This window comes from Martes martes (genome assembly GCF_963455335.1).
Source record: "Martes martes genome assembly, chromosome: 8".
NCBI classification, from domain to species: Eukaryota; Metazoa; Chordata; class Mammalia; order Carnivora; family Mustelidae; genus Martes; species Martes martes.
This window is the reverse complement of record NC_137895.1, coordinates 90493593-90504870: the sequence shown is the minus strand read 5'-3', so window position 1 is coordinate 90504870 and position 11278 is coordinate 90493593. Positions and strand designations below refer to the sequence as shown.

The following is an 11278-nucleotide window of genomic DNA, read 5'->3' as shown; positions in this document are numbered from 1 at the left end:
TTATTAATCATTTTCCTACCAGTTTTAAAACAAACTTATATTGATTTTCCCTTCTTCAGAATTTTCTTTATCTCAAACATTGAGTCCCTAAGTTCTCAGTAACTTATTATTGTGGAAACACTAAATTTAAATCTGAATAATATAATTTGAAAAATAAGCTGTTATTAGCAAACTAAAGTAGATTTCCTCTGGGTGTATATTTGATTATTCAATTACCAAATACAGAGATTGAACACTATATGGCAGTGGATAAGATAAGAAAAGCTCTGTTGTAAAAAACACACTATTAGAAGTCATATTCACAGTTCTCCCAAATCTTTTCTTTAAAAGTAAGGTACAAATAAAGAAAAGCAGCACAAAAGTGTTAGAGGACACACACACACATATACATACTTACAGGCCTGTAAAATTTTAAGAAATAAAGTGATGGCACAACAGGTTTCATTAAATAAGTAGTTTTACTGTTTTGGTGTTCAGTGAACAGTATTGATAATATATGACAACAAACACTTTAATGTTATAATAATGCACATCTACAGTCTTTCAAACCTTTATTTATTATTTATTATTGTTATGAACCTCAGTTAGTTTCACCTTCTTGAAAACACTGTTATCTTGCTGACCATATCTTTGAAGGCTATTTTCACTTGCTTGTTCCTTAGGGTATAGATGAAAGGGTTCAACAGAGGGGCGACTGAGGTATTTAAGACAGCCACTCCCTTATTAAAAGTTTCTGCATCCTCAACAGAAGGATTTATGTACATAAAGATACAACTTCCATAAGAAAGTGAGACCACAATCATGTGAGAGAAACACGTAGAAAAGGCTTTTTTTCTTTGTTGAACAGAGGGGATTCTCAGAATTGTCCTGATAATGTACATGTAGGAAAGGATCACTAACACCAAGGTGAAGAGGAGGGTAATTCCACCAGAGATAAACTCTATCATTTCTACGAAATGTGTGTCTGAACAGGACAGATGCAACAGGACAGTATAGTCACAGCAATAATGATTGATGACGTTGGATGCACAGAAAGGCAGCTGGAGAGTCATCATATGTGGCACAATGACAACCAAAAAACCAGAGAACCAGGAACACAGGACAAGTTGAATGCAGAGTCTCCTGCTCATTATAGTTGTATAATGTAGGGGTTTACAAATGGCAACGTAGCGATCATAGGACATGGCAGCTAAAAGATAAAATTCAGTTGCTCCCAGAAGAATGGCAAAAAAGTACTGAGTGAAACAACCAGCAAAGGAGATAGTCTTATCTCCCGTTCCAATATTGACTAGCATTTTGGGGACAAAGACAGAGGTAAAAGATATTTCCAAAACGGAAAAATTCCGGAGGAAGAAATACATAGGAGTCTGGAGTCGGTAATCCAGCAGGGTCAGAATGATGATGGTCAAGTTTCCCATGATGCTTAAGACATAAGTTAGCAGCAGAAAAAGGAAAAGCACAGCTTGAAGTTCAGCATCATTTGTCAGTCCAAGGAGAATGAATTCTACCACTGATGTCTGGTTTCTCATCACTAACTTCAGACAAATTAAGACAGAAAATAATAATGACATGAAGTGATGAACACATTTTCTTATTTTACTTTATAATTAACACAGGCCTTGCTTCTTAGGAACATTTTCAATTGCTCTCACCATTTTTTTTTTCATTAATTTATCTTTTCCTTCCTAATCTTTCCATTTTGTTTTTCCCCTAAGTTATTATGAGTACATGTGTATACTATGTATATGTGTATATATATTATGTGTCATATGCATATAGACAAATCTAAAACAAATTTAGAGGGTAGATTTTATTTGATTAAATAGATTTCTTACATCAGCCTTTTAACTCTCAGTTTATTAGCAAATAAAGTAAATATAAATTAAGGTATGAACTACAGAATTAAAATTGAACTTGGTTGTTTTCTTCTTTTTGTTGTTTTATATTTTTTTTCTTTCAATTTTCTCATTTAGAATAATAATTCTGTGCACCTACAGAAGTTCTATGCTTAGAATGATTTTCCCTTTTTTATGATTCTAAAATCTATCTTAGCAATTTTGTGCAGTTGCTATCTTACTGCACTACAGTATATGTTATTTAAAAGGATACTGACAAGGGGCACCATCTGGTGTTAACTTTAACAGCAGCTTCCTTCTCCTCCCCGCAAAGACCTTTAGCCAAGACTTCTCCATTGTGAAGACTCAAAGGGTCCAGTGATACTCTGGCAGCAGCCCCATTATTCCATGGAGGTAGCGGAAGGAGCTTAGGTTGCCTTCAATTCTCCCACACTATGCAAACTGCAAATGGTTCTGAAATTAGAACATATACTGCTATACTAAAAAACTTAGGGACATGGAGAGTCAGCTAGAATAGAGGAAAGGAAAGTCCTAGGTGAGTAGGGAAGTAGGGCATCCCATTGAAGAGCCAAGCTGCTTTGTCCAATACCTGTGTGCTTTAATTAAACAAACTCAGGCCGCCAACACAGTAGACCTGCTCAATTCACCTTCCAAATCAGAACAGGACTAACAAGCTCAGGCTTGAGTTTTCTACTATGCACAGTAGATGAGCTTCTGCTGGTGAGGAGAAGCTCACAAGCAGGATCTCTACTCCTGCACAATATGATGCTAGGCACACAACATGCCCAGCAGCTGAATAGCTGCAAATGCCAGGGCTGCCCAGATAATAGGCATCATGACTTCTAGTAACCTCTTCACAACTAGAGCCCCACATCCCTGAGCATAGTGGTCAGGGGGTGGGCCAGACTGTCATTACAGCTGCTGGGGTTCTCTCTGCTGCAGCTAAGAGGGACACTCTGGTTTTTGGTCTCCTTAAACCAGTCTGTATTTTCCCAGCCTGACTAGTTGTGAATTCCACAACAGTGCAGCTGTCTCTGTACATAATCAAGAGACTGGCTAGCAGCATCAGGTTCGGTTCCATTGTAGGTCTTACACGCTTTCTGAATGCTGCGATCAACCTCACTTTCCACCTTTGCTCTGTAAACACATCCCAAAAGCACTACAACAACTTCTGTGACAAAAAACAAGCATCGGATGATGACAAACATGGCAAGTCCACAGTGGCTTTCTTGGATTGTGGCACAGCAGCCAATTAGGTCAATAATGAAAAGAGGACTCCTACAGCTATGATCACTACCACAGAGAAGAGAGTATACACATTTTCAAAGAAATGGTCACAGTCATAATAAGTAATAAAGACATAGGGTCCCACATAGCGTAAAATGCCACCTGCCCCCCAGAAAATAAGGTTGAGGAACACCAGCACAGTCTTGGAGGAGTGATGCTGCACTGGCCCGTGATGCTGCAGCTGCTGGGGCCCTGCTCTGCCAGAGGGCTGTGCTCACCTAGTGAGGTGGCAATGGCTGGCCCAGGCACCTCCATGCACCCAGTACCTTCCTTGCGGTAGCGGAGTCCTGGCTCCAGGCCTGATGATTTTTCCCTTAATTCTTCTTCTTCATCTCTCTCTCTTTTTTAAAGATTTTATTTATTTATTTGAGAGTGACAGAGTGAGCAAGTGAGAGAAAGAAAGTAGGAGCAAGGGGAGAGGGAGAGGGAGTTACAATTTCTAAATTGTAACTTAGAAAGCAGGGAGCCTGAGGCAGGACTGCATCCCCAGACCCTGGGATCACCACCTGAGCAGAAGGGAAACACTTAACCAACGCAACCACCCAGGCACCCCTTTTCCTTAATTCTTAATGAAGTGTTAGGAACTCTGGCAAGACTATGTGCTGTGGTGAGTGTGGTGAATTGTGTGAGAGAGATGAAACACAGACCGGTTCCCCTGGAACATTATACGTTAATTTAAAAAATCTAAAAGACAAAAGAAGTGTTAGGAATTCATATTACTTATAGTTCTTGATCATGGCAAGGGCTCAATAAATGCTATCACCATTTAATGTAGATATGTGGATTAGTCGATACTTGGCAAAACATATTATCTTGACTACTTCATATTGAGTACAGATAAATAAATGTAGGAAATAAAAATTACACACAAATAATGAGCTTTACAATATTTTATATGCAGAAAAATATTAGGGCATACCTTTCCACTATGACAAAACAGCTCATTAAATTAAAATATTGCCAAAAGTTGAAATAAATTTGGGGATTTGAATAATCGATAATGATATTCTGTTTCTACATGAAAATAGCTAGTGTCAGATAATTTGGAGATACTGTTGTTAATCTTCCAGTTTGAGATCCTAGCTATTAAGACTGAAAATTGTAACTTAGAAAGTACTCAAGCAATTGCATTCACTAAAGACCATTAAAACCCTGAAATTTCCATTGTTTAAACAATCATTTTTTGATAAATTGAAGACTTTGTAAATGATTCCCACATAATAGAAATACTTTATTGATTAAATAAACAAGTCCAAAAATGAGAACAAAAACATTAATGTATTAGTAAGTGACATCATCATCTACTAAATAAAAGATGAACAAAATGAGAACTTTTATATAAGAAGAAAAATTTATATCAACCAAATTTCTTTCAGCAGAACAAAAAGTGCTATTCCCAGAAAAAAAAAAAAGAAGAAAAGTTTTATTTATACCTAAAAGGGTGTGGAAAACCTTTCCCAACTTTCCCTGGATATCAATACCTTCTCTTAAAGTAAAATCATCTCTACAATGAATTGTATATAACTTTCATATTTAACCTCTGCCTCCTTCTGTGGTGGACCTCTTTGTTAGTTTAAGAAGCATTTAGGAGGAAAGTTGAATTTGTTGTCTTGAATCCACGACAAGTGGAAATGGGCATCATGGAAAAATAGAAGAAAGTGTGATTTGATTTACTTTAAGTTCTATTCTGTGAGTGTGGTGTAACATTTTCTGCCTGAAAATAGGTACATATGCTAAACTTTCATATTGTGGAATTTTTACCTGTATTTGCTTAGATCAATCAACATTTTATTTAAAAATGATATGTACACAGTTGTGTCAACAAGCAAACATGAAAGGTAACAGACAAAACAATAAAGAGACTATACATCTGTAGTTCAATGCAGCTATTACCAACCCTCTCCTACCTCAAACAGGTGAATCGGTTCTGCCTTAGTTTCAAATGAGCTCCTTCCATGGCTAAATCAGAGAATATAAAGGTTTAGGACCCACTGGGAAATGGTCCCTGGGTCATCAGAATTTGTCTGCTTCAAAATACTCAGGAATGCCTGGCTTTCTGTCCCAACAAACATGGGTCAAACTAGCAGGTAAAAAGAAGCAAAGGGGCACCTGGGTGGCTCAGTGAGTTAAAGCCTCTGCCTTCGGCTCAGGTCATGATCCCATGGTCCTGGGATCGAGCCCCGCATTGGGCTCTTTGCTCAGCAGGGAGCCTGCTTCCCCCCTCTCTCTGCCTGCATCCCTGCCTACTTGTGATCTCTCTCTCTGTCAAATAAATAAAATCTTTAAAAAGAAGATTCACACCACTCTTAGATTTTGTTATTTATTTGCTATGTGTTTATTGTCTAGCATCCTCACTAAACTGTAAGCTCCACTAAATGAAGAACTTTATATACTAGCTTCTCTGTATGCCTGTGCAAGTTTTTGGCAACTACCAGTTTCTTTATGATACATTAGGGTGTTTATATATATATATATATAAATGTAATCCCTACAAGAAGGACACACAGCATGATATCTTTGCTGGGTAAATATTTGTTGAGGATTTATTTAAGCCAAATTAGATGTCTAAATTAGATACTCTGTTTTATTGAGGTATAGTTGATTTATAATAAATTTTACATGTTTAAAACATATAGTTTGATAAGTTTTGAGATATGTCATAACCTATGAAAACTTCACCACTATCAAGAAAATAAATATACCCACCAATCTTAAAATTTTCTCATACCCCTTTTAATCCTTGCCTTGCAACCGACCCCATACTCTCACATAGTAGATAAGTTCACTGGGAAAGGATTCATTAGCTTTGTAACCGTGTGGGTGTTTTCCAAAAGAAGAAGGAATAAAGGGCCTATTTTTTAAACAACTGCCACTCTAATTACTCCAATTAAGCATTATAAACAAAAAGCTATTCAGATATTCTATTTCCTTTGTATATTTTCCACAAATACTCAACATCATAGCATTACCACTTTCTCTGTAGTTTTAAAATATAGCATACAGCAAATGTTATTTATAACTATTCTTTTTAAAATAGCTATTCTTAATCACTTTTTTTTGGTCATAAACCTCAGTGAGTAAATGCATGTTTTATTTTCTAAAAGGTGATGTATCGGGACTATACTGAGAGTAGTGGTATCTGGGGACTAATGGGGTGGTTAGGAATATTTTCTAACTGCAGCTAGAGTTCCTGCTGAGATCAGTGTCTATAATGGTTTCAGGAGGGATGAATCAGCTCAGCTTCAATAGCTGTCTCTTCCAGCTGACTGACCTTTGCTTGTTCTCATGCAAATTGTGGGATTTAAGAGACAGAGAGAGGATGCATTCTTGGCTTCTTGATTCTTACACTCTGAACTGTCACAATATTCCTCTGTCACATCTCTTCACAAAAGTAAGTCACAGGACTAAGTTAAATTCAAAGGACGAGAAACAGACATTTTCCTGCTGAATGGACCTGTAGCGTAACATTGCAAAGGACATGGCCATTTTCCTACCCATCCACCATACAGCTCATGAAGAATCACCTAATCACTAAAAAGCTGTGGTAACCATATTGCTGTCCTAGGGCTGCCATAACAAATTACCCCAAACCGGTGACTTAAAACCACAGAAATTCATTCTTTCACAGCTCAGGAGGCCAGAAGTCTGGTGGGTCTGAGGAAAAAAAAAAAAAAAAAAAAACTGTTGCATGCTTTTCTTCTGGGTTCTGATGCTGGTCAACAAGCTTTAGTACTCCTGGCTTGCAGCCACATCTCTCCATCTTCAGCCTCCATCTTGACATGGCTGTCAGTCCTGTGGATCTGTATATCTTTGTGTCTCTGAATCTTATCTTAAATAATGACCCTAGTCATTGGAAATATGGCCCACCCCAATCTAGCATAACCTTATCTTCACTGATTACACGTGTAAATGCCCTGTTTTCAAATAAAGTCATATTCACATGTATCTATTATTTGGAGCTCGACTTATCTCTGGGAGGACACAATTCCATTCACAACAGTGATCATATGTATTGTATGGAATATGCTAAAGAGAAATCAAGTACCTTGAGAATCATTAAAAGCATAAGCCTGTAAATTAAAAAAAAAATAAAAGCCCAATCTATAAACAAATGTATAAGAAAAAGAGAAAATTCCAGTTAACATGCAAACTGCTTCCTTTAGTTTCTTTTGGCCCTTTGCTGTCTGTGTTCCCTTGCTAAACACAAGGCATGCTTCTTTTTCAACTTAAAGTTAAGCACCTTTTGCGAACTTGTCCATGAAAATTCCTACCCCATCTGCTAACCACTTTGCCATTTATAATCCATACATTACTATTTATTATTGTCAAATTTTTGTTTCATATAATTTTCGAATGTGTTCCTTTATGGATGACCAAAGTGAATCCCAGAGGGTTTCTATCTTGATCAAGGTCAATAAGATAGTTAATGAAAGAGCCAGAAATAGCACCTAGATTTTTATTTTTATTTTCAGATTTCACTAATTTTGCTTTTTCACATTTTATTGAGATAAAATTGACATATAGCATCATACAAGCTGAAGGTATAAGTATAATGTCTTGACATATGTATATTACAAAATGATTACCATGTAAGTTTAGTTAATATCCATAACCTCATACAGTTACAATTTTTTCCCCCATGTGATAAGAACTTTTAGGATGTACTCTCTTAGAAACTCAAATTGGGGTGCCTGGGTGGCTCAGTGTGTTAAAGCTTATGCCTTATTCTCGGGTCATGATCCCAGGGTTCTGGGATCAAGCCCCCCACCGGCTTCTCTGCTCAGCGGGAAGCCTGCTTCCCTTCTTCTCTCTCTGCCTGCCTCTCTGCCTACTTGTGACCTCTGTCTGTCAAATAAATAAATAAAATCTAAAAAGAAAAGAAACTCAAATTTGCTCTACACTGGCATTAACTGTAGTCATGTTGTTGTACATTGCATCCATAGTACTTTCTTATCTTACAACTGAAAGTTTGTACCTTTTGGCCAACTTTGTGTATTCCCTTCCTGTACACCTTGCCTCTGGCAACCACAAATCTGATCTCTTTTTTAATGAGTGTTTTTTAGATTCCACATATTGATGGGCCAGCCAGGAAACTGGGTCTCCAAAATGGCAGATCTTCCCGCCAACCCTCTCCAAGATGGCGGACTTTCCTGCCACCCTCACTGTGGCCTCCGTGTCACCGTCAGGAGACTGAAACTCTCCACCCAGGAGCTTCCAAATTGGGAACTGCCCATCATGGACTACCCTCACCCCATACCTTCCAATCACCAAATATGGATGTGAGCCCATGCCCTGCCTTGGCCCGATAAAAGACCCCCGCCAACTCCCTCCCAGCGCGACTTCTCCCACTCCCCTTTCTGGAGTGGAGGAACCTCGCCTGAGGATGCCCACCTCCTCCCCGCATGACTTTCCTGGATCCCCTTCTCCTGAGCCCTGAAACTTCGCCACAGAGTGCCTTTAATAAATCTTGCCTTGCACCTACCTTGCCTGGTGGTGTGTTTACCTTGCCTGCAAAACCTTACACATATAAGTGAGATCATACATTACTTGCCTGACTTATTTTACTTAGCATAATGTCCTCAAGGTCCATCCATGTTATCATAAATGGCAGGATTTGCTTCTTTTTGATGGCTGAATAGTATTCTATTGCATGTATGTATTGTAAATATATTTTACATTGTAAATAATACTGCAATGAACATGAGTGTGCATATATCTCTTTGACATAGTGATTTCATTTCCTTTGGATATATACCCAGAAGTGGAATTGCTGGGTCATACCATAGTTCTCACTTTAATTTTTTTGAGGAACCATCATACTACACGTCCCATAGTGGCTGTTTCACTTTACAGTCCTACCAAGAGTGTACTACTGTTCCCTTTTTTCCACATCTTCCCCACTATTTGTTATCTTTTCTCCTTTTGATGATAGCCATTCACTCTGACAAGTCCAAGGTGATATTTCACTGTGGTTTTAATTTGCATTTCCTTAATGATTAGTGGCTTTGAACACATTTTCATGTACCTCTTAGGCATTTGAATATATTCTTTGGAAAAATGTCTGTTCAGACCATCTTCCCATTTTCAAACTGGATTATTTGTAGATTTAAGCTGTTGAGTTTTATGAGTTCTTTGTATATTTTGGCTATTAATCCTGTACCAACTTTATAATTTGCAAATATATTCTCCCATTCCATATATTCTCCCATTCCAAACAATTTTGCTGATTGTTTCTTTTGCTGTGCAGAAAACTTTCAGCTTGAAAATTTTCACCTGGTTTTTGTTTTGTTTTGTTTTGTTTTTGTTGTTGTTGTTGTTGCTTTTGCTTAAGGTATTATATCCAAAAATCATTGCTAGGACCTATGTCAAGAAGCATTTTCCCTGTTTTTTTTTTCTAGGAGTTTTATGATTTCAGCTCTTACAGTTAAGTCTTTAATCTGATTAAATTTTGTGAGTGGTATAAGATAAAGGTCTAGTTTCATTCATTTACATGAGAAATATCTAATTTTTCCTAGCACAATTTATTGAAATGACTGTCTTTTCTCCATTGAGTACTCTTAGCTCCCCCATCAAATATTACTTGATGTATATGCATTTAGCTTTTTAAAAGTAAGATGACTTTTTTCCCTACCACTTGTTTGAATTTGCTTTATTCACTTATGATTTCTGTTCACATTAAAATTTTAAAAATTGAGGGTCCCTGGGTGGCTCAGATGGTTGGACATCTGCCTTTGGCTCAGGTCATGATCTCTAGGTCCTGGGGTCAAGTCCTGTGTCAGGCTCTGGCTCAGTGGGGAGTCCATGTCTCCCTCTCCCTCTACCTCTCCCCCTGCTTGTGCTCTCTCTGTCTCTGTCTCTGTAGCTCTCTCAAATGAATAAAAAAAATCTTTAAGAAAATGTTAAAAATTGATTAAACAAATTATCAATTTTTTTTCTATCAAACATTTGTCTACAAATCTGTCAATAGTTGTAGATGGAGAAAATGCATCCAACTAATCTGAAAATTAATAATATATTATAGTTTTTAAAATTTTATTTATTTTTGTGAAAGAGAAAGAGAGAGGGAGAGAGAGAAAGCACAAGCAGGAGCAGAGGGGAGGGACAGAGGGAGGGGCAGACTCTGCTCAGAAGGGAGCCTGATGCAGGACTCAATTCCAGGATCCTGGGATCATGACCTGAGTGATATGAGCTTAAGGTAGATGCTTTATTGATTGAGACACCCAGGCACCCATCATTATAGTTTTTTAAGGCCACCTCCAAAGGCCTGTCTCAAATTATTTCTGCACCATCTCTAGATGGCCTTAAATCACACATAGAAAGTTATTCCCAACTAACTTATGATGAAGAGGAGTTTCTGTCTCTACATTTCAATATATTCCATATCTACGTATGCACATGTAATTTTTCTTCTAGATTTAGAATGCTCCTTTCATAATGTTTCCATGCAAGCCATTTTGATAGAACTTACAAATTAATTCATTCAAATGGCATTCTTGATTGTTTTTTATCCATTAAACTTCTTCATTAAAACAAAAGCAAAGAAAACAAAAAAAAAAACCTGGAACTGACTTTTGATGATTTACACAGGAAAGATTGAAAAGATGTTTAGAAGTATACCATATATAAAATGGGAAGTGAAATGCAAGAATAAGCAGCATCCAGGACCACAGTGAAAATCCAGATTCAGTTGTATAAACACACAGATGTGGCCACAACAAAAACACAAAACAGAGGACACCAGAGCTTAAGCTTGCACTGCCAGCACTGGACACTGGGGACCACCACTGCCACTGTAGTTGCCACTGCCCCTAGACATTGAAAGTGGCTTTTTTTATGTGAAACACTGTCCCCATTTCTTTGCATCCATAAATCAGAATTCAAAATCTGACTAGTTAAGCTTAGTGTACAAGCCCACAAACTAGCTCTAAGGGAGTCTGGTAAAATACTGTCTGGCCTTCACTTTATCCATGGAAAATGGTTTTGCCTTCCCTAAGACTCAAAATGAGGAGTCCAGAGGCTAAGTGGTCAGTAAATCATCACTGTTCCCTCCTTTTTGAATATAGTGAATTGTACTAGTACAATGGAAACTCACAGGACTTTGCAACAAGCCTGTAGCACAGATGATGGTTCATGGG

General features: G+C 37.6%; 1 protein-coding gene and 1 pseudogene across 2 annotated transcripts; both read right to left on the bottom strand.

Annotated features, from left to right (window-relative positions):
• Nucleotides 1-590: 590 nt before the first annotated feature.
• On the bottom strand, nt 591-1529 carry LOC308347128 (olfactory receptor 2AP1-like; the record flags this gene model as incomplete). The annotated part of the gene is made up of 1 exon (XM_080810269.1): nt 591-1529. The coding sequence occupies one exon, from the start codon at nt 1527-1529 to the stop codon at nt 591-593; it is 939 nt and encodes a 312-aa protein (XP_080666395.1).
• Nucleotides 1530-2494: 965 nt separating this feature from the next.
• On the bottom strand, nt 2495-3398 carry LOC308347127 (tetraspanin-3-like; annotated as a pseudogene). The gene has a single exon. The product of its transcript is annotated as a tetraspanin-3-like (transcript).
• Nucleotides 3399-11278: the final 7880 nt, after the last annotated feature.